This window comes from Betta splendens, chromosome 3 (genome assembly GCF_900634795.4).
Source record: "Betta splendens chromosome 3, fBetSpl5.4, whole genome shotgun sequence".
In the NCBI taxonomy this organism is placed as follows: Eukaryota; Metazoa; Chordata; class Actinopteri; order Anabantiformes; family Osphronemidae; genus Betta; species Betta splendens.
Window position 1 is genome coordinate 15,314,229 of NC_040883.2, and position 22,455 is coordinate 15,336,683.

The window sequence follows — 22,455 nt, forward strand, 5'->3', positions numbered from 1 at the left end:
GATGAATGAAAGCAATGAATGAAAAATTCCCTCACCCAGTAACACAGTAGTTGACACTGGACCCCAGAGGCAGCACGGGTCCTAGCTAACTTTAGAGGTGACAGGGGTTAAGATCAGTAGTGGTGTAAATGCATAAACCCAGTTTAGCGTAGAATGAGGGCAGAGACCAGAGAAGCTCTCTGCTCTGACGACATGTCTACATGTTGTGAGAAGGTTCTTCTTCCATTGTGGACACAGTTCTGCAGAGATCCACTTCAGTTGTGCTCTGCTGTCTTCCAGCTGCCTTTTCAACTCGCTGCCCATTGTCTTTGCTGTTTCTCTGATGGGTTTATTCTGATTGCTCCGCCTAATGATGGCTTCCTTCAGTTGCACAGGCTCCCACTGGATCCCATGCTGAGCCTTCCATTCAACAGTTACACAATGTGAATGTAAGCGCTAACTATATGCTTTTTATCTGCTTGATTGTCACCAAGTTGCAAAGGAACAGGCCACATCTGGCGTGGAGACTGATTGTAAGCCATTTTAACGCATGAGACCCCAGAAAGGGGGAGGCGTGTGAAAATGGTTGCTGACTTGCTAATGCCAAACCACCAACGAAGGGCTGCTACTAATCCGGCTGTGGGTGAGGACAGACAGACCGCGTATTTCCAACATCTGGTTTGTGCTGGAGGTGCATTTTGTTGATATTCTCATATTAAGGTGCATAAGGTGCATTTTGTTAATATTCTGCATGGATAAATCACTCGGGCTGCAGGTAAATTTCAGACACAGCTCCACTGACTGATGTGTGCTGACAGGCTGAAAGACATCCGTGCGTCCCACAGACCCGGGCACCAGGATAGACAGGCAGACGTACAGAGCGACAGGGGGACCGGGCTCCTTTCTTCCCGTGCACAGCTTCTGAGGCCCGGTCACATTACCTCAGCCCGAGCGGAGTTTGTCGCCCTGTCATTCTACTCTACTGGGATCTATCCCTGTCTCGGTCTATGCTGGGAGACATCTGTCAACGCGTGTAATGCACTCCAGGAACAAAACTGAAGCTTGTACCATGTGGGAGTTAGCTATCATTGCCAATGCATCTCAACCTGCACAGAGAAGCGACGTGGCGATGGGAAGAAAGAGAAAGAATGTGATGTGGGATAATCTAGTCGTTCCCTGGAGCAAAGTCAGAACAAAAAGTCCCTTAAACTGCAATAAAAATCTCATTACCCTGATGTCTTTATCTGTAAAGACATTTAATAAGTTATATGATCGTGTGTGTTTAAGGTTCTTAGAGGATGAACATCCTTTTCTACAGTTTGATGCAGATTAGCATAAAAATGTGCAGAATAACCGCTCCACAGCTTCCATGCTAATTTTCCAAACTGCAAAAGGGAACGCCGTAAATTTAGCGACGTCCAAATCCAGAGCTACATATATTCTGCCATCAACCAGCATCAGCAGTTTGCGGCGTATGGATTGGAAACATTCAGCAGCGTGGCAAAAAGACCATCAATCAGAGGGAAGCGAGTGTTGGAGTCTTTTCAGTTCAAAACCTCGGTGTGTTTAAATTGAATGTGCCCTCTTCATGTTATTATCTATGAAATTAAACTTCGCTCACACTTCTATTAAACTCAATTTGTCCTCACATTTTTTTATAACCAGCCACATTAAATGTGCTATAAACAATGACTCCGAGCGTCAAGACAGACTCTGCTTGTTAAGACTCTTCATTGTAGATCTAATCTGTATGTTAGTTTGTTGACCTCTTATATGAAAGTGGCAATAAACTCTGCCTGCAGAGCTAATAAACCTCTATTCAGAGTGGAGCATTGATCTTCGCCGCCGCCGCCACAGAGTGAGTTTGATGAATGACTTTATTACTTGTTGGGATTTTGAGGGAAGACGTTTTCTGCTGCCCAGTACATTAGCTCTTTGTCTTTACAGATTAATGTCAGCGGGCTTCTCCCAGGGCAGACGGAGCTGCACTCTCACTGGTTTCACGGTGATGGGAAACGCCTCCCCCGTCCTTCCTGCAACTAAGAAAACTGTGTGTCCCGCGGTGATTCCTCGAGTCTTTATAAACGGAACGTTGTGACCTGAATAAGCAGACGAGGCTATTTGGAGAACGAGCACTTTGTGCACTTTGTGGCAGCAGGGTTGTTTGAGGGGACACGGTCCCACCCCCACGGTGGAGGTGGAGCTCTGGTGACAGCAGATGTCCGTGGTGGTCAGTGTGTCCTGGATCCTTAGGCTGTCTGACAGTCATTTACACGCTTACTGGCTTTGACTATTGCCTGGGTTTTAAGGCGTCTTCCTCTGGGGACCACGAATGTCCACACGCAAGTCAAAATGGCTTTTGAATCCAGTACCAGTGAGCTGCCCAGTGCACACCCTGGTCTGGGTCCGTGATAAATGATGCTGAACTGCCTTTGTGACTCACAGGATTGTTCAGTATTTGGTCTCTGTACTTCTTTTAGCTTATTACGGAGAAAACACTTTAACTTTTCCTCGGGGAGTTCTCTCCCCTCCAACAAATCTCATGCTAATACCATCAGGCCCCAGGTAGAGCCCAGTCGGAAGCTGGAATCAGACACAGTTTGTCACTGATGACTCAGACAGTCCCTCAAGCCCAACACAATTTGGCGAACAGGGCAGCTACCATAGCTTTACCTCAGCATATTCATGCGCAGTGTGCTCTGAATATTGAACGCAGGGTCTGGGAGCTAATTTGGACCTATATGTTAATGCCCAATGATATCTGAGGCCACACGGCTCTTGGGCCATGTAGGAACCTCTCCGACAGGAATAAATAAGAGCCTATTAGGCAGGTGAGGGAACCCTCATGTAATAAATGAGAGGCATGTCCAGCATTAAAGCTCTGAACAGCATCATGCACAAGGAAAGGAGGCGCTGAGGCCCAACATAACTATGCTGGGACGTCGGGTCGGGAGTCCAGGGGAGGCTCCAACCGGCCAGTATATGGATGAATAATTCAGCCCCAGTTGTCTTAATGTGATCCTTGTTCTGCATGCAGAGAGCTGGGTCGATTCCATTTGCATAGCAAAGAGGATTTTTTCCTGCTGTCCACACTCTTTAGTGGACGATTTGTAAACTCGTTGAACAGTACGTATAGAGCTCTATTAATCTCAGTGCGTCCGTGCGCCCCCAACAATAAGAAAAGCGAAATAGGAACGTACAACTAAAAGCAGCCACTCGCTTTGGCTTTTATTGCGCGCGTCACATGGATTTTCAGTCTCACAGTTGACGGGTCTTTCCGCATATGTGTGCACGTTTGGCGTCTCTCGCACTGAATTTCACAGCATTAAAGACCCGGAAGCAACGAAAACCAAACTAAGTCAGTCCAAAAAAAGAAATCCATTATCGCCGCTGACCTGAATTACAGTTGATGGGGACATTATCACTATGCATTATGGTAATTGCCACAGTTATGACATTTTAAAATAATAGGATGTGGGATATTGTATGTAATGTCTGTGGTACTTGCTAAATCCGGTTTAATCTGCTATTTAATTTTTTACAAAACCCAAATTTTCTTGAAAAGAGCTACAGTTAGAGCTGCATATTTAAAGACAAGGTAAAAGAGATTAACTTCGCCTTTAACTGACAAGCCTCACTTTAAAATAAATACACCGCCATACTTTAGTAGTTGATCAACATTTATTTGTGTGTCGGTGATGTTCAAGACCTAGAACATGATTTGTTAAAGGACATAACTCCCATGAACCATTTAATTTACATTTACATAAGACGCCTCTTTTACACAACAATCTTTATATTATGATAAACTGCATTTATTGAGAACAGTGGGAAAAATCCCATGAAGCACTGGAGCGCCATCTACTGGTTTCAGGATTTATTAAGCACTAACAAATGAACAACTGCAAATGAGTTTTAAGTTTTCATGAGTTTGTCATTAGGCTTAAAAATAGGAATAAACTAAACAAACTTAACTTGGAAGAGGTTCTCGCAGTGCTACAATTCTGATGGCTGAAATTAATTTAGTAATTTACTAATGTGGTTTGAGTTGTGAATAATTAATAATCTGATGAGATTAATTTATTGGCGCTGTGAATATAAGGTCATCTTCCACCAACAGTCCACAAGCCGGAAAAAGAGTCCAGTGAATCCCTAACGGAGCAGCCTGTAGCTCAACAATTACGTATCAGTATAGCTAACGAATGTAATACGCCTCTCAGATAAACAACTGGCTTCAGTGGATGTCATGACAGAGTGTGTGTTTAATAGACACAATGAGGGCATATCTGTTTGTGTCCAGTCAAGTGGAGGAGAGATGCTCAGTCAAGTTAGAGTGATGCTTCACTCACAGGACACATCCGCTGGGTTTGAGATGCCACTGCACATTGATCATCAGTTTCATTTGAGCACGGTCAGGATTATGTTTTTCTTTATCAAAATAAAATATTGGTACTATTATTTTAAAGATAAATCCATGCATAGTTTGCATTGAACATCTTTCTGCTCGTATACTAAAGTTCCAAACTACAGATTCAAACACCATTAGGTGATGAGCAAGCCCAGATCAAAGAGAAAGGATGCGATAACCAACTTCTCACCAGACCAGACTGAAACTATGCTGTTATTCCTCAAGTACAGAGGCCGCCTGTGCCGACTCTATTGGCACATTGGGCTTAATTAAGTTGAAGTGCAGTTTTTCCTGTCAGACCATTGGCTTTATTTTGCTTTTGATGAATGATTGATGGCCCCTGGGGCTGACACAGCAAATTAGCTCAGGAAAGGTCTAACTCCCTCAGGACTAACAAGGAAAATGACTAAATAAACAGGGTGACACAGGCGGCATTCAGCGTGATGGGATCCGGAGCGCCGACGTGTGTCAGCAGTGAGAGGCAGTTACCTTTAAATCTAATATTCCACAATGCACAGGGCTTCATTAAACCGGCTGTGTCGCTGGGTTTCTGGTATATTTGTCAGCTCAGAATTGTCTGTTATCAAGCATTTGGAGTAAAAATAAGACCTGTCTCAATCCGACGAGTTGTGAGGCTTAGAAATATAGACAGATTTGCGTCCCTGTATCTGTGCGTGACAGTCCTTCAACACAAGGACCACTCACTTGTTCCATAATGTATGTTGTTCTGCATCGGTGAGATGAGCCTGTAAAAATAGAGAAACTCTGTGTTCGGTTCAACTGCTCATCCTCACCGTCGTATCAACTTGTGTCAAGGGGTCGCGAGTGGATGGTGTTTTGCTTCACAGGGACTCGCGCAGAAGTGGCCGAAGTACGCGGCAGTCAAGTAGCAGAGCAAGTACTTTTAAAAAAAAGCCACTCCACCACCAGTAGAAGTACCACTTCAAATTCTTTACTAAGGTTGAAGTACAAAATAAACTGTCACAAAGTACTTCACTGAGAAATAGATTTCTCTGGGTAATAGTCTGACAACAATACCAATAATACAACCACTGTTGAACCTAATGCGGCCCAGTGGGTGCATATGTAATGGAATCTGTGAAACCTTCATACTTTGAAGTATTTGTACCTTGCTCACTTATCACCTGAACCGCTGTATCCTCATAAGGGTCACAGGCAGTGACAGGTAGGCAGTCCATCACAGGGCTACACATAAACAGTGTTTGGAGCTAAGAAGCTAAAGGACTTTAATATGCAAAAAAGTCTTTATTTTCCTAATTATGTTTTGCATCTAAGTAGCTGGAGCAGAGAAAATGTAGTAGGTAAAACACAGCATAATAGTAACTCAAATTAGGCAGTAGTGCAGTAGCATTAGAGTTCAGTTTATCCTACAGTAAGCACACAGTCTAGGACAACATCCGTAGTTTCCCAGACAGTCTTGATATTCAGGTTTAGTCAGGACGACACATGCCAGTGGAAATGTAGACTTCTCAGAAACTGCCACACTTCACTGCTGTTTTAATTCATTGACATTTGATCCTGAAGACGCTCACCATCATGGGAGCAAAGGGTGCACAGCCCTGAATTTGCATAATAGGCTGAACATGAGCCGTCACCAAGAGGCGTCACCATTCTTACACTGTACTCATTTACTGGCAGATGAAGGAAGTGACTCATTTTGCATAGTGCATGCGGACAGTACCAAGGCGTCACGTTGATCCACAGAGCTGCGTTTAGAACAGCAACACCTCACCTTCCCCTGCGCTGTGAAACAGTGAAACACACAAAACAGAATGGGGTCATGACAGAAAGTGTACACAGCAACACAGCCCTGAACACAGCCCCTTAATGAAAGCCTGAGGAGTAGGTCGGCAGTTTGTCTTAAAGTGGGGCTTCAGGAAAGGTCAGCTGATAAATATTAGGCTGGGGCCTCTAGGGTCCTTAATGACTATAATGACTCTAAATGTAATGAAACTAAAATGATGACATTTCAATTAAAATGATGACAAATGTGGTGAGCATTTCATTGAGATATCTTTTCTTTTGAACTCAGACTAGTGGGAAGAAATGGGAGTCAGGTCAGTGAGTTAATGGTGTTTTCATGGTTCAACAGATCAAACTGCTTCACGTTTCACTCTGCCAAGTTGTTTGTTCGGTGAAAGGCTGTCGGGCTGAGGCCTTAGTAAAATACTAATCTGGATTTACAAGATCAGCACTCACTGACCTTGTTGACATAGACAAATTGTGCGGTGATGGCCTCATGTTTGGCAAAACCTGAACTGGTTTCTGCTGAGAGTTGTTTACATCAAGATACCAGTGAGCTCACTATCGCACAAAGGCTCTCAAGTTGTCACTGCAAAGACAAAGAAGTCTTTGGCCACTTCACAGGTGACACTGTCGCATGTCGGACACCTAGCGGTGGTCTACGCTGCTTACTGTTACCAGTGATTACCTCAGTCCCACTGTTTCCTTGGACTTTGGTCGTGGGTGTTGTCTTTCTGAGAGTGGACATGGAAAATTAATAGCCGGTTTCTACCGATTGATGATCACATGATAGAATCTGACCTTCACGCTCGAGGGAAGACGTTATGCAGCGAAGCATTCAACCTTTATTAACAGCACAGCTCTTAAGAGGGAGCACAGAACGCAGACAACATCACACTCATCAAATCATCCTTGATTAATATACAAACTCCAGTGGAATCAGGCATCAGGGTGAAGTTTTGAAAAAACAAACAACCTTGAAAATGTAAAAGAGAATGTCTACGTGATTTAAGTCCTTTAGGAAAGTGTCTTGTTTATAATAAACACTACAAGACGTTTAGTGTAACTTTAGCGCTTTGGCTTCATTATAGACTTAACCTGATTGTCGTTTCATATATACAGAAGAAAGCAGCTCCAGATATAAGGAGGTTAATAATTCTTCCATTCTTCGAGTGGAAAGACTCCAACATGCCTGTATGCTCAGATAACATTAAGCTGCCAGCTGTGCCTGGTTTGTTCCAGACATTAATAATACGAGAACAACCCCCGGAGGCACTTGATGTTCCTGTCTGTTGCGAAACGTTCGGCAGACTTTCTGCTCGTTACGTCGGCAGGGTGGGATGATGACGTATGCGACGGCTTCGTATAAAAGGTGGGCTCCACGTGACGTCGACGGATAGTCAGCATTCTTGCCTCAGAGTAGCCGGTAGCTACTACATTCCACTTGTCGTGTGGTTGTTTTAAAGCAAAACATTATCGCCGTCAACGCGACCTTCGGGTTTCTTATCTATTCTGTATTTATTTTTCATCTCCTCGTCTACAACACAACAGCTAAGCTGACGTTCTCCTGCTAAGGTGAGACACTGATGTATTTGTTCGGCTAGCGTTAGCTAGGCTTAGCTAGCGTCAGCTAACCGGTAGGAAGTAGATTTAGACTTGATTGTCATTTGAGACGGTGAAATATACATTGGGTGTACTGTAGAGTCGTACTTGACATTGTTTACATATAAAGGTTGTGTCCAACCGATGTCACGTTCGACCAAAACTAAACCTATTTCTCCCCGAACTTGTTTACAGCTCGTTAGCTGTTAGCTTACCGGCGGCCTCCTGAACAAAAGCCTGAAGATGTCGCTGCGTGGACTTCCGGTGTTTAAACAAAGACGATCGTAAAATAACCAGAAACCAGGGGATTCTTCTTGGTTTACAGAACAAAATAGTCTGGTTTTCTGAATTTTCGGAATTCCCCCATGTAGGAATTCAGACAAACTGTCTTAATATTTCACAACGTAATCGACGATAGTCTATATACACACCTTTTATTTTTTGTCTCCTTTGTGAACAACGATACTGTTTAAGATATGGGATATAATGTTACGCTCTTAGGCAATAGCATATACTTAAATTTGACTGCCAGTTCAGCTAATTTGTATTTACGCATAGCATATTTCCCCTAAACCAGTGTAGTTCCCCTTCGAATATAGTCTCCCGTGTCGCTAACGTTACTCTGGAGTGAATGTGCTTGACTTGGACGAAAGAACCCGTAAATCACAGCCAGGACAGTCGAACCATCGCTATTAAGGTGTTGTATAACCAGACAAAGCGGCTGACACCCGCACTGTTAGCTTAGCATCCATGTTCGCTTGCGGGGACACGTGTTGGGAGCTGGTGAACAACTTAATGTGATTTAGGGACATTAAACTGGTCTCCGCCATGTTCTGTCAAGTTGGGCGCGTCTTAATCCCAGACGTGCGTGTCAAAATAGGTGTTTTCAGCTCCATTTCCTGGTTGTCTTTAATGATCTAGCATTTTTTCTGATGTCAGCGGGTACAGACGCCAGCGTATTCTAGCTCGTGATGCGTCCTACTTGTTCCTTCATGTACATCCTGCATGTGATCTGTATTGGTATGGTGTTTTACTGCAGTCAGGTGTGAGCTAATGCACTTTTCTCTCCTTCCAGGTCGTGTTCTCCCGCCCTTCTACCAGAACTTTATTCTTTTCAGACTTTCTTTGTCAAGCCGCCAAAGTGGAGAGTGTCGTTGCACCAGGGGGTCCTTCTCGTTTCAGGTATTGGACGTCACATTGTGGCATTTGCTAGTCACGGGCCAAAACATTAGACTTCTCGGGTAAAGATTAGGCTCACGGTTATAGTTGAACCCTTCTCCTTTTTGTATCACAGCGTAGGGGGAGGAGGTGGGGGTGCATCGCAGCACTATCCCAAGACTGTCGGCAACAGGTGATTTTTTTTTTTAAATATGTATTATAATGTAATCAGATTTTTCTTTAACATGAAACACCTGGTCACTAATAGCGTTGCGCTTCGCTGGAGATAAATGCTCTTACCACAACAGTGTGAGCAATGTGATTACACATCTTAACTAATGTGACTATGTGTAGATGTTTGGAGAACAATTTTATCATTTCTGTATTGATGATTAGTTTGGCTTTCAGGGTTTTTTTTTTTTAAATGAGAAATCTTATACTTAGATTAGCAAAGATTTGTACCCCTTGTTCATAACAAATGTAGATGACATCAGGCTGGTTATGAAACAGAACGGATGTTGGTGTTGCTTTTCTAAGGGTAACTGCCACCATGGTTCACTATTTACCATCTGACAGAAGCTTTCAAAGATTCCTGCATTGTAACAATAGCCGTTTTGTCCATTACAGCGAGTCCCTGGGGAAAGCCCCAGGTTCTAGCGCTCAGAGATGGATACCTTCTCGAAGCACTAGACGAGATGCCAACTCCTCCGGCGAGAAAGGACAAAATGATGCAATCTTCAGAAAAGTGAGAGGGTATGTTGGCGAACCGTAACTGGACGTATTAACTATAATCAAAATCTGTTGAAGATGGATGTTTGTAGTCCTTTCAGTCTTTTGCGTGAATATGTTTGATAGTGTGGTTCTTTCTCCTGTTTGTTAGCATATTAAATAAGCTGACTCCTGAGAAGTTTGACAAACTATGCCTGGAGCTCCTCAATGTGGGTGTAGATTCAAAACTTGTCTTAAAAGGAATCATCTTGTTGGTGAGTACTGCTTTTTAACTGTACATGTCTGTTATTCCCTAACCTGCTGAAGTAGACGCAACATTTATTTCCCTCTTCTTTCTTTCCCCTTTTTAGATTGTTGACAAAGCCCTTGAGGAGCCCAAATATAGCCAGTTATACTCTCAACTATGTCTCCGCTTGGCAGAAGATGCACCAAACTTTGAAGACCCATCAACAGAAAATCAAGCAGTGCAAAAGCAGAATACTGTAAGTTTCTACTTTTCAACTGTACACATTGTACTACTTTACAAGATTGTAATAATTTAAGCTTTTGTTTATAGACCTTCAGACGGCTTCTGATTTCTAAGCTTCAAGATGAGTTTGAAAACCGTGCCAGAAATGTTGAACGTAAGTAAAAACGTTTGTTCAGTAGGTTTAGTCGGTGTCATTCATTATTGCTGCATATTTAACTTTCCTTCTCCTAGTCTTTGACAAACATGATGGCCCTCTCACCTCTGAGGAAGAGGAGCAGCGTGCTATTGCAAAGATCAAAATGTTGGGCAACATTAAATTCATTGGGGAACTTGGCAAACTCAACCTCATCCACGAATCCATTCTTCACAAGTGTGTTAAAACAGTAAGTTCTGTTCCTCTGCACGGTGGCGAAAAATAAATTGTGCATCTTCTGTAAATGTATTACGATGTAAACTATATAAACGTAGCAAATTGTAATTTGAATAAACTTTTTTCACTTAAGCTTTTGGAGAAAAAGAAGAGAGTCCAACTTAAGGATATGGGTGAAGATTTGGAATGCCTCTGTGAGATAATGAAAACGGTGGGACCTAAAATTGATCACGACAAAGCTAAGGTCAGTGTTTGAAACACAACTGAATCTCTTATCACAGAGTCCCTCTGCTGCATTTAACAAATAAATTCTTCCTTCAGTCTCTGATGGATCAGTACTTTAGCCGCATGCGATGCTTAACCAACAACACGGAGCTGCCTGCAAGGATTCGTTTCCTGCTGCAGAACACGGTGGAGCTGCGAGACAACAACTGGGTACCTCGCAAAGCTTATGTCGACAACGGACCCAAGACCATCAGCCAAGTTCGTCGGGATGCAGTAAAGGTTGGTCTGTCGGTCCAAATATTGTGAACTAACATTAGCCAGTAGCCTTTTTTTTTTTTTTTTTCTAATTTTTCTAAATCACTTCTCTAGGATCTGGGTGTTTTTATTCCACCCCCATCTGATGGAATGAGGAATGACTTCTTCATGGAGAACTCTTACCTGCCAACAAAGGTCAAGTATGACCGGGAAACTCTTGGTGGGCTGGCTGACATGTTTGGACAAATGCCTGGTATGTTGCAGCTGTTTCCCCTCTTGGAATGAAGAGATCCTAGTGACTCGTTATGGTGTTTGGGGGTTTTAATGTTTGTTGTTTTGTGTTTGGTAGGAAGTGGCATTGGTACAGGTCCAGGAGTCATTCAAGATCACTATTCCCCGACCATGGGGCGTCACCGTGCAAACCCACTTTTCAATGGCCACATTGGAAACGGGAACAATTCACACCAGCCTCAGTTTGATGGAGGAAACAAGCCTTTCTTGAAACCAAACCAGGTACATAGTAAGGGATTTGGTTTTGGCAGCATAGAGAATATCCACAGCCATGACCTATGCACTCAATCTATTAATTTGTTTTTTTTAAAGGGGCAGAGTTCACCAGTTTTCAACCATAAACAGAATCACTCAGGGCAGATGCAGTCTAAGGACATGGCTCCACGGTTCAGCAAGAAGGGTAAAGTCAACGCTGATGAGGTACAAATGTTTATATTTATGGGCAAATCTTAAATGTAACAAATAGACTGTTTGAATAGTGCGACTAAACCCCGGCTGTTGTGTGTCTCTAGATCAGTCTGAGGCCAGCTCAGTCATTTACGATGAATAAAAAACAAGTGCCAAAGCTGCAGCCACAAATCACAATGATTCCTCAGAGTGCGCAAGGTTCACTGGGTCAGGTAATTATCATATACCCATTAAACCGATTGTGCTCAAAGATTCCAAGACACACTGACTAATTTGGCTTTCTTTGTTTAGGCTCCACAGCTTGGCCTGAAGGCGAACCCTCCTCCGATTCAGGAAAAACCTGTAAAGTCTAATAAGGCTCCTCCTACAAAAGAAGAGTTGCGCAAAATGACTGTAAGCTCTTCATTATTCACACTTTATGGTCCTTGTATGCTGACTGTGCCAAAGCATTGTGTAATTGTTGATTTCTTCTCAGGAGACACTTGTGGCAGACTACCTGAACAGCAAGAATATCAGTGATTCAGTGGATGCCGTGAGGGAGTTTAAGGCTCCCAAGCACTTCCAGTCTGAGATGCTAAACAGGATTGTGGTATATTCCCTTGATCGTTCGGATGACGACAAGGAAAGTGTGAGCACCCTGATTCATGCACTCTGCACAGAAGGTCTAGTTACTGGTGAAAACCTGATGCAGGTCAGTCTTAAAGTGTAAAAAAAAAAAACTGCTGTGGAGCTGTAATCTGTATTTGACCACACACTAACTCACCTTGTACCACTTGGCTTTTTAAAACAGGCTTTCCTGAGTGTTCTAGATCAGTGTCCCAAGATTGAGGAGGAAGTTCCACTGGTGAAGTCGTACCTGGCACAGTTTGCAGCTCGAGCCATCGTTGCGGATTTGATCAGCATTGCTGATTTGGCCCATCAGCTGGAGAACGGTGCACATTTCCCACTTTTCCTCCTCTGCATGCAGCAGCTGGTGAAACTGAGGGACCGCGAGTGGCTGTCTGACCTATTTCAACAGAGCAAAGTCAACATGCAGAAGATGCTACCTGGTATGTCAACACATTCTGACCACTTCTATAACAAATGTAGCTCCTCGGTTTTCTAAAACTCAGATTTTGTTTTTCCAAATTCTATAGAAATTGACCAGAACAAAGATCGGATGCTGGAGATTCTGGAGGGCAAAGGCCTCAGCTTTTTGTTCCCATTGATGAAACTGGAGAAAGAGTTGCTGAAGCAGATCAAAGTTGACCCTTCACCACAGTCCATCTACAAGTGGATCAAGGACAACATCTCTCCTAAACTCCACACCGACAAAGGTTTTGTCAACATCCTTATGACCAGGTACAGCAAATGGCTCAATGTTTTTGTTGGCAGAGTCTTGGAATGTGTCTATGCGGTGTTTTACATTATTGTGTTTTGTTTTTCCTGCCAGTTTCCTGCAGTACATCTCTTATGAAACCAACCCTCACGATGATGAGGAGCAGCTTTCTGCTCCCACTAAGGAACAGCTGGATGAGGAGAAGCAGCTGCTTCTGTCTTTCAAACCTGTAATGCAGAAGTTCCTACATGATCACATCGAACTGCAAGTCGGTGCACTGTATGCTCTGCAGGTCCACTGCAATACCAAGGCCTTCCCAAAAGGTACATTAGCATGTAGCGTGGCAGCTAAAATGTTTTATTTAATCGGGAGGTTAGTTAACTTTCCCCTGAGCTTACAGGTGTGTAAGTTTTGTTCATCTTTTCCAGGGATGTTATTGCGCTACTTTGTGAACTTCTATGACATGGAGATAATTGAAGAAGAAGCCTTCCTTTCATGGAAGGAAGACGTCACCCAAGAGTATCCAGGAAAGGGAAAAGCATTATTTCAGGTAATTTATCCATCACTGACCACCTGCTTGTCTGCCAAGCATGTGCACCAGAGCTGCAGGTTGAGAATGACTTCACCTAATGCTGTTTACGTTACAGGTGAATCAGTGGCTCACCTGGCTTGAAACAGCAGAGGAAGAAGAGTCTGAGGATGAAGAGTACTGAGGAAAACGCTCAAAGCCATGTTATCAGAATGCAATGAATTTATATTTACAATTTAACTCCTTTCTCTTCTCTTACTGCTTTCTCACCACTGTTACAGTTTGTCCACAATGTTTGAAGCCAGCATCTCCTCCACCTCACTGTACTTGTGCTTTTTTCTGATGAGGTCCTACAGCAGATGTTTTTATACATTTCAACACTGTTTAACAGTAGGCAGTATTTGGCAGGAACTGTACCAGCACTAACACCTGACTCATTGTATTAACTTTACATCTGCTGGGAGACTCAAAGTGCTGCCATTCCTATTTAAACTGTTTACAAAGAGAAGCCTGACCTGTCAGACATTTCTCTCTTTTTAATCTGTATTGGTTAATCAGTTTTACGTGCACTTTGCTCAACATCATGAGTCGTTGCAATAGTAAAATATAATCTCTTGATTTAACGGTCCTAAGTTGCAGTTGTCACCTGTACGTTGGTGGGTTTAATATCCGTAACAATGGCCTGTTTTATTTGCACGGTTTCACCCACACTTAGTCTAAAGAGCTTTTATGTATGAAACATTTGTGCTGTTAGGAATTAATCTGTGGCCTTTTTAATTTATCAGTTGACATGGATATACCTCTAATGCATCTTGGACTATACTTGAATGTCTCCATTTTTAACACTGAGACAGCCAAAGCTTCATTTCCTATGCTCTAGTTGCTTACCACCATGTAAACAAACATTAAGTCCATTTGCAGTGTTTGTCAACCTTTTTAATGTTTTTTTTTAATCTCCATTAAAGAATGTACTGTATGTGCACGCTTCATTCTTTGTCACTGTAATTTTGTGCTAAACATAAAGTTGGAAACTACAGCGCAAATGTTGAATAAAGTTAAGTCCATTTCATTTAAAACTTGATCTGAATCATTTAATGCCTTTAGCAGCTGTCCTGCAGTGTGACTGTGTTAGACTCCATGTCCTGGCAGATAAATAATTGGTTGTGACTAATAAAATCTGAAGAGTGAAAGCTGAATGACTACAGTTTGTCTTAATTGTACTTCCAGCATTTTTGATAACAAAAGTAAAGATCTCAAACAAGATTGTTTCCACAGAAAATAAATTAGTCACTGGTGTCGGTTGGACAATGTTTTTATTTAAAATTTTGGTACTGTTTCCATATTTGGATCAGCGTCTCCATCAGCAAAACAATAGGTGTTGGCACCTCTCACTTCATACATTTAATGTTAAAGCACAGCATCTATGACATTACATTTCCATTAAGACTCAAAATACACCATGATGCTGAGCCAAAGAAACAACACTATACTAATCTATTTCCACAAACCATATGAACTGAAATCCTTGCTTTAAAAAAATAAATTGATGTTTCTCAGTAATACATGTGAATAGTCTGTGAGCAGGATCTGAAATTTAATCACTGTCGTCGTCATTGTTGGACCCTTCAGGCTCAGAGCCGTTGTCAGAGCGGCGTGGGGAGCCCTCGTTGTCTGAGCTTGCTTCAGAGCCTCTTCCTGAACCTCGGTCCGACGCTGCGACAGGCGATCCCGGCCGGGACTCGTCTTCTGACCCAGACCGACTCCTCTTGCTCTCGTTGTCTGACTGCTCTGAGTCGGACTGCCTCTGCACTCTCCTCTTCTTAACGGGACGGTCACTTGCAGAGTCGTCATCCTCGCAGCCTGCAGAGTGCCGGGGGCTCCCTGCTTCACTGCCAGAGCGGTTTCTACCTCCATCCGAGTCACTGTCAGATACAATCCGCTTCCTGTGTCCACCCTCCTCCTCAGATCCTGATCCACTGTCTCTTTGGTGTCTGTATGGAGGTAAACGCAATAATCAAGGTTCTGTAGATGAATTGCTTGTTGTGTTTCTATGGTATTAATATATGCATTTACCTGTCTTCAGCTATTTTTAGTCCGTCCTCGTCTGAAGAGGACTCAGATGAGGAGATGATGGCCTTAGACTTGATCTTTCCTTTGAGAGAAGGAGGCATGCGCTCAGGCTGGTGCTGAAATAAGAAAGACGTTCTGATGTCAAGATATTTCTAAAAACGAAACCACAAAATACCAAGACAAGAGCAGTAGACAGAAAAAGACGTAAGAAGGACCTTTTCAATCCTCTTGCGTTCTTTAGGTTTACGCTGCTTCTTGGGTTGTGATGCTTCTGTCTCGTCATCGCTGTCATCTCCTTCACCTTTAGCAAGTCTGAAACACGCAATGTTATTTGAATAGAATCCATTGTTTTAAAGATGAAACAAAACCAGCCGCAACAAACTCACCTCCTCCTTTTCTTCTTCTTCTTCTCCCCATCCTCATCCTCCTCCTGCTGCTCACTGTCGCTGCCACCCTTTCGCTTCTTCTTCTTTTTCTTTAAGGGCAGGTCCTCATCAGAGTCGTCATTGACAAACTCGTCCATGTCGCCTCCTTTCTTGCGCTAAGAGATAAAAGCGTACGTGTGTTATTTACACTCGTGTAGCTCTGACTTAGTGTCTGGTTAGAAGTTCATGATCAGTGCTGACACTCACACGTCCACCCCCACTGCCTCCTTTCTTCTTTTCTTTGCCCACGTCCTTGGATCCCTCTGCGAAGGTGAGCAGGTTCTTGGTCTTCTCCACAAACAAAGCTCTCTGCTCCAGGAGCTTCTTCTGTTCCTCTGCCTCTCTGTTTCGTTTTTCCTCCTAACAAGCCAACCCATATTTGTAGCTCAAAATATAATACAAATTAGACGTCATGGGCTGTCAACGAAAACAATTCAGTACCTGTTCTTTCAGCAACTGCTGGCGCAGCAGGTCCCTCTCCTGTTCTTGTTTGGCCCGGAGCTCCTTCTCCTCCTCATCCTGCTTTCTGGCTCTGGCTACGTGGTACTGAGCCTGACTCAACAGGTCAGAGCACTGCCTGTAATCCCACAACAAAAGACAATAGCCCACTTAAAGTAGTGACATAAACACAGATAAAAATACAGAAAATGATTTGTGTTAACAATAAAAATAGGAAATAAATTCTGACCTGGCCTCAGACGCAGCTAGAGCGAGGTCAAACCTCATCTTGTCTCCAGCCTTGCTGAGGTAGCTGAAGTACCTATAAAAAGGAGGAGGTGAGGGGCGAGAGGGAAGAACTGGTCAGAGCACAGATAGTTATGGGTAGAAGAGGAGGCATAAATCAGGTTTGATGTGGCTACCTGTGAGCCAGTTCAAGCTCTTTAACAGCGCTGAGCACGGCCTTCAAGTTGCTCTTCTCATCTTTCAGCACTAGAGTGGCCAGTCTCTGAAGCACCAGGGCCACGTTAAACATCAGAACGGTGTCACTGGGAGCTACATGACGGGCCTTGTTGGAAACACACACACACACAAAGACAACCTTGCAGCCTTAAATCAGATTTAAGAATAAAAAGCCCACACCTCCTTTTTCATGTTACCTTTAGTAGCATCTGCTTGCACTCTAGAAGTTTCCCACATTTAAACAGCGCCCTTGCAAGGTACAGCAGCACCTCGGTGTTCTGATATTTGTAAAATTTCTTCAGGCAGTTTTCATACTGTGAATCAGATCACACAAATGAACAGACCAGCACATGGCAAAAGGCCCAAACTGTCAAGAGTGTGGTCACATGGGGACACGTACCATCTGCACAGCACTGATGTACTGCTTCTGTTCCACATAGATATGAGCCAGGTTTAACCAGACGTCGCTGATGTCGGCTGTGGCCTCTCTCACCTGTGCAAACACGTCACGGGCCTCTCTGAAGTAGCCCTTATGGGCGAGGACGGCACCTGGACGAAGGTGGTTTTTAACACAATGTACAAAAGAGCACGTAAAACATATATACACCCATCAACACATGAGACTCAACAGACCGATGCCATTAGCAGCGTATAGGTTCCTGGAATCATTTCGCAGGACTTGTTTATATATCGCCAGCGCTCGATCCTGGTGTCTTTTTTCCTGAGTGGAGAAAACCACACACAACTTAGCATCATACACTTGACCAGAAAATATATGTAAAACCCTTCTATTCAGTTTTAAAAAAAACAAGCAACAACAAGTAAGTGAGGTCCAAAGCTGCTCCATGTTCTCAACTGTACTGTCTTATAAATGTATGTTGTTTCATTTGCTAAGGAGAAAAAGCAGCTGTCTAAACCTTTTCCCGGTCTCTGGTGGGCTGGTGCAGGGTCTGCAGCCACACGTTACCCAGAGCCAACATGGAGTAAGTGTCGTTCTGTGTGGACGGCTGCTTCAGGATACGTTCAAACTTCTTTTGACCCGGTCCCCACTCCTGTTTGGCCAAGTGAAGATTTCCTATCAGGGACCAGGCGTCTGGGTGATCCTGTCTCAAACAAGCCAAACAAACATCAGTGAACAATAAAGAGATTATGGCATTTAGTATATAACAGGTAATAAATTACCTGATTAATCTGCAGGGCTTCTTTAAACCAGTCTGAAGCTTCATAGAAGTTTCCTTTGTCACGAGCCATCGCTCCGAGACGCAAATAACCTTTAGATAAGGAAATGTAAATGATGGAGAGCAAACCTTTTTCTTCGTGGCCATGCAGGGTTTATTGTGTTATGCTGCATACTTACAGTCCACATAGTTTGGATGCTCTCTGAGAATATTTTTGTAGAGCTTCTCAGCTTCGTGGAATTCACACATTGCCTCATAGAGACGGGCCAGGTTGTAGGAGGTGGTGACAGAAATGGCATTGTAGTAATGCTCGTCATGCTCTCCCTCAGCTTTGGCCCGCTCCAAAGATGCTAGAAAATATTTCTGTAAGAGAGAACACATGGTCCCAACCTTGAAATAGCACTGATGCTTGTGCTACATTTACAGCGCACTGCACTCTTCATGATCCTCAAATATCTCAGAGAGGAAAACATGTTATTGTGCTGCGTCTAATTAACATTCCACATGCTTTGTGTGACATTAGTGAGTTGCTATAGTAGCATTAATCTATTGTATGTTGTTGCTACCTTTGCCTCTCCCAGGTTGCCCAGCCTGAAGTGAAGAGCTCCCAGGTTGTTGAGGATCTCAGGAGGAACATCAGCCTGTACCTTCTCCTGCAGGATGCGGGTAGCTGTGCCGTAGGCAGAGAGCGCTCCCTGGATGTCTGTCTGCTCCAGGATCTGAGCCAGCTCGATCCACGCTTCCACATCATCTGGATACTGCTCAGTAACTTTCTTTAAATGACCCTACAAACACAGGATGGTTATCTCTTTAATGGCCATTAATTAACATAAATAGGGCACATTTTATGTAGAGCACGGGATACGCACTTTGGCAATGTCTCTCTTTTCCTGATCGTCGGATGTTGCGTAGAGAGATCCCAAGATTTTCATGGTTTCATAGTTATTAGGATAGGCCTTTAAAACCTTTTCAAAACACTGAGCTGCATTTTCCTTGTCTCTTCGATATACGTACATCTGCCCCAGGCCAAAGAAAGGCAATACAAAGGTGGACGAGGCAAACTGAGTGGCCTGGTAGTAATACTGAAAAGCTTGGTCATAGTCCTCCTAATGAAATGCAGAAGCACACAAGACAGAGAGATAACACACTTTACATTAGCAGATAACACGTTAAATAGTCAGTAAACTGGGACAGAGACGCTTTGGTTTGTACCTGCACGTGAAATGAGCGAGCTAACTGGTAGCAGCTCTCAGCTTGCATGGCCTCAACTTCTGTGTTGTGGAAAGCATGGAGGGCCAGATGCTGCACTTTGCTGTAGTCCTGAATGTGAATAGAAAACACCCAGGAATAAATGAGGTCTACAATGTCTACGGCATTTCAAATGGACATCAGAAGAGCAATTACCTTTTTGAAGAAAAAGTGGTTGGCGAGGTGGTTGAGCACCATGGGGTTACTTGGGTCGATGGTGTAGGCCCGAGACAAGAGCTGCACTCCGTTCTTGATAGAATCTGCCTCTTTGTTGTTGAGCTCTAGAACCGCTAAACCAACGAGGGCTCCCACACACTTTGAATTAAGCTCCAAAGCTCGACCAAAAGCCAAACGAGCTTTCTCCAGTTTGTTGAGCTTTACAAAACAGTGGCCCATGCCGAGCCTCACTTCAGCTGATTAGAGACAAGTACAAGATGCAGGACAGAAGAATTATTTAAATAATAAATTCATACTGAATTTGTGCTCCGAGGACACTTACAGGTCATTTTTAACATTTTGTAACATATAGTATTAATAGTAGTTACCTGCAACCATTGCGTATACTACTAATATTTAATATCCAGGTATGTTATGTGGTGGGCTGACATTTTGAAGAATGGTTTCCCTTGATCTAGATATTCTTACATTTAAATTGGTATTTACTCAACACTAGTACAAGCAGCAGTAGTAGTAGCTGGAGTACAGGGATAGTGTGGCTGAGATAATGCATGCAGCCTGTTTACCTGGGCAGCCAGGGTTTGTACGAAGAGCCTTTTTGTAGTATGCCAGTGCGCCTCTGTAATCCTTTTTATTGAAGGAGATGCAAGCCTTACCTGTTCAAATAAATGAAGTGATCAGTTCAAACTTTTTCAGTAGTTAGGATCAAATGTGGTTTACTTTGTGTTAAACTCACCAAGCAATGCAGGAATGTTATTGGTGGACTGATTGAGAACAAAGTGGAACTGAGCATCTGCCTGGTCCATCTTGTCTCCCTCCAGCAGGCAAAAACAAGCTCTTCCCAACAAGTGGTTCTGTTTGAGATAAGATCATGTTATAGTTACTTTCAAAACACTGCAGCCATAGAAGCAGTTTCACCTGCTCTCACAGTTCATTACCTGATCATACATGATGATTTTGTCAGCCATAGTATAGAGCAGCGTGGCCTGTGTGATGAGCTCTTTCTTGGCATCTTTGTTTTTCTCTTTACGAGCCTGTTGGACATAATAAGCTGCCAAGGTGTCCAAGCAGGTCATCTGGTCCTTCTCATGATCCCTGTAGTCAAGGTTTCCATCGATACGAGCTGCCTCTAAAAGCTTCACAAAATCCTCAGTCTTGCCCTGTTTGTAGTACTCCAACTGGAACAGAGAAGAGATCAAAGTGTTACAACCACAGTTACTGAGTAATCCTAGCAATGCTCTGAATTAACAAAAGTTTCATATCTGAATAGTGTTCAGATTTAAAAAGTCTACACTGCTCACAATAATAGGGACTTAAAGAACGGTCTGTGGTAACTCACCGCCAAAGCAATCCATATGTGCAGCTGTGTGTGTTCCTGCTTCAGGATGCTGATCACTTCATCTCCTTCTGGCAGCTGATCAAAGTCGAGCTCAATAACCTGCAAGGTGCAATTTATTTAAATCTCAATGAAACAATATGTGAATGAATGGCTATCGGGACATAGCGCTTTGTCAACGAACACAGCAGCATCAGTTTCTCTGTTTTACTTAAAGTGAAGGCAACAATGACTGAACACATCGCAGTAAGCGACCTGTTGACTTCCATCTGAGCCCATATTTCTGCAGAACATTTATGTTTAACATTATTAAAGTCTATGTTTTGTTTACAACAACTCCAACGTCAACTGGCTACTCTGAATTAACTACGCTTTAGCCAATGTTAGCTCGAGTTAGCATCAACAGCTAATAGAACAGCTTGTTTAGGTTCGGCTTGTCCAATGCATCGCTTTGTATATTGAACGACGTTTACCTCATCTGTGTCCCGTAAAGGGATCTCGATGGAGCCCCGAGACATCTTAGCTTAAGGTAAATCCACCACAGGTGAGATTTATGTAAAGACTGCAAAATCTCCTGCTCGTTTTCTGTTGGCAACAACTTTACGCTTCCGACAGGAAACAAACATCCGTACGGTGCAACACAGATTATGTCCGGACTGATTATTTCCCAACCAAAGTGTGTTCCTCCCAGGGAATTACGGTTTCTCTGTATTCAGATGTTTATTGTAAGTAAAATCATGACAACAGTAGTAGTAAATGATCTAGTATATATAATTATCAATTACATGTAGTAATTTATACTACTAGATAGTACTAGAGTTAAGGAAAAATGCCTTATAATAGTATTTAGGTAAATGTTCTTGTTCTTCTTGTATGCAATAAATGAATAAATGAAATTAATGAAATTGCATTTACTCCCTACATTTCTTGAGCACACAAACATGTAATTTGGTTAACCAGTGAATTTCAAGTGACATCCATTAAACTGCATCGTCGTCACAGACCTGTGCCAGGCTGCATTCTGGTTGGCAGCAGTGATGTGGGAGCAGGGGTGGGGAGATGGGGGCTGGAGGATGTCAGCTGGTTTTGATGTGAAGTCATTAAAACAAACATAAGAGCGACTTGAAGACTTCTCGTGCTCACGGTAAACCAGAGGAACAGGAATATTCAATATTACTGACAAATAGGTTCCAAATTTAATCGTTTTTAGAAGAACTGCGCAGGACTGAAAAGTAAGCTTGTTGTTGTGCTTTGTTTGTTTTAAAACATGTTTAAAGATTATAATCACATTGTGCACAATAATTATAATAATAATTAACACTACTTATTTTAATACAGGTTTGATCTCACTACAGGTATATTGTTCAGTTTCTTGAAAGCATTTAATATTGTTTATGAAGTAAAGTGAAGGTGCATTTGATGTTTAATAAGGAAAGTGCCTCCTGGGATCATGTCTGACAGCAATGATGGTAAGAGTTGCACTTATCTTTCATCAAAGCATTTACCAATTACATAATACATAACTTGTGTTATGAACATGTGTTAACCTCTGTATATTGGAAGTGTGGGAGTCATCCAGCTGTCGAACAAGGACTGTGTCTGAGGACAATAAAGGC

The 22,455-nt window shown here is 42.9% G+C and overlaps 2 protein-coding genes across 2 annotated transcripts; one reads left to right on the top strand and one right to left on the bottom strand.

Moving 5' to 3' along the window:
- The first annotated feature begins 8,828 nt into the window (after positions 1-8,828).
- Positions 8,829-14,701, top strand: eif4g2a (eukaryotic translation initiation factor 4, gamma 2a). Its single transcript, XM_029144329.1, has 19 exons — positions 8,829-8,935; positions 9,539-9,664; positions 9,792-9,894; positions 9,991-10,122; positions 10,197-10,263; positions 10,341-10,492; positions 10,613-10,723; positions 10,801-10,983; positions 11,074-11,212; positions 11,309-11,472; positions 11,563-11,670; positions 11,763-11,870; positions 11,950-12,051; positions 12,134-12,349; positions 12,449-12,707; positions 12,795-12,999; positions 13,091-13,299; positions 13,405-13,526; positions 13,624-14,701. Exons 6-19 carry the CDS (start codon positions 10,409-10,411, stop codon positions 13,687-13,689), a joined length of 2,076 nt encoding a protein of 691 aa, XP_029000162.1. The 5' UTR covers positions 8,829-8,935; positions 9,539-9,664; positions 9,792-9,894; positions 9,991-10,122; positions 10,197-10,263; positions 10,341-10,408; the 3' UTR covers positions 13,690-14,701.
- A 98-nt stretch (positions 14,702-14,799) lies between these two features.
- ctr9 (CTR9 homolog, Paf1/RNA polymerase II complex component) lies at positions 14,800-21,471 on the bottom strand. The gene is made up of 23 exons (XM_029144328.3): positions 21,313-21,471; positions 20,843-20,941; positions 20,442-20,681; positions 20,240-20,357; positions 20,070-20,159; positions 19,483-19,739; positions 19,291-19,398; positions 18,948-19,184; positions 18,645-18,863; positions 18,258-18,441; positions 18,083-18,171; positions 17,818-18,003; positions 17,534-17,621; positions 17,301-17,449; positions 17,098-17,214; positions 16,861-17,006; positions 16,689-16,760; positions 16,442-16,577; positions 16,208-16,360; positions 15,962-16,116; positions 15,791-15,887; positions 15,579-15,691; positions 14,800-15,496 (listed from the first exon to the last, which is right to left on the bottom strand). The coding sequence occupies exons 1-23, from the start codon at positions 21,355-21,357 to the stop codon at positions 15,100-15,102; spliced, it is 3,495 nt and encodes a 1,164-aa protein (XP_029000161.1). The 5' UTR covers positions 21,358-21,471; the 3' UTR covers positions 14,800-15,099.
- Positions 21,472-22,455: the final 984 nt, after the last annotated feature.

What these genes read in the sequence shown, in the direction of transcription:
- ctr9 (XM_029144328.3), bottom strand. Translation starts at nt 21,357, where the DNA reads ATGTCTCGGGGCTCCATCGAGATCCCTTTACGGGACACAGATGAG. An exon ending in CTTTACGGGACACAGATGAG is followed by an intron (nt 20,942 to 21,312) that starts GTAAACGTCGTT and finishes TGCACCTTGCAG; the next exon opens with GTTATTGAGCTCGACTTTGA. An exon ending in AAATCATCATGTATGATCAG is followed by an intron (nt 20,358 to 20,441) that starts GTAATGAACTGT and finishes TATCTCAAACAG; the next exon opens with AACCACTTGTTGGGAAGAGC.
- eif4g2a (XM_029144329.1), top strand. Translation starts at nt 10,409, where the DNA reads ATGTTGGGCAACATTAAATTCATTGGGGAACTTGGCAAACTCAACCTC. An exon ending in CATGCAGAAGATGCTACCTG is followed by an intron (nt 12,708 to 12,794) that starts GTATGTCAACAC and finishes CAAATTCTATAG; the next exon opens with AAATTGACCAGAACAAAGAT. An exon ending in AGGGAAAAGCATTATTTCAG is followed by an intron (nt 13,527 to 13,623) that starts GTAATTTATCCA and finishes TTTACGTTACAG; the next exon opens with GTGAATCAGTGGCTCACCTG.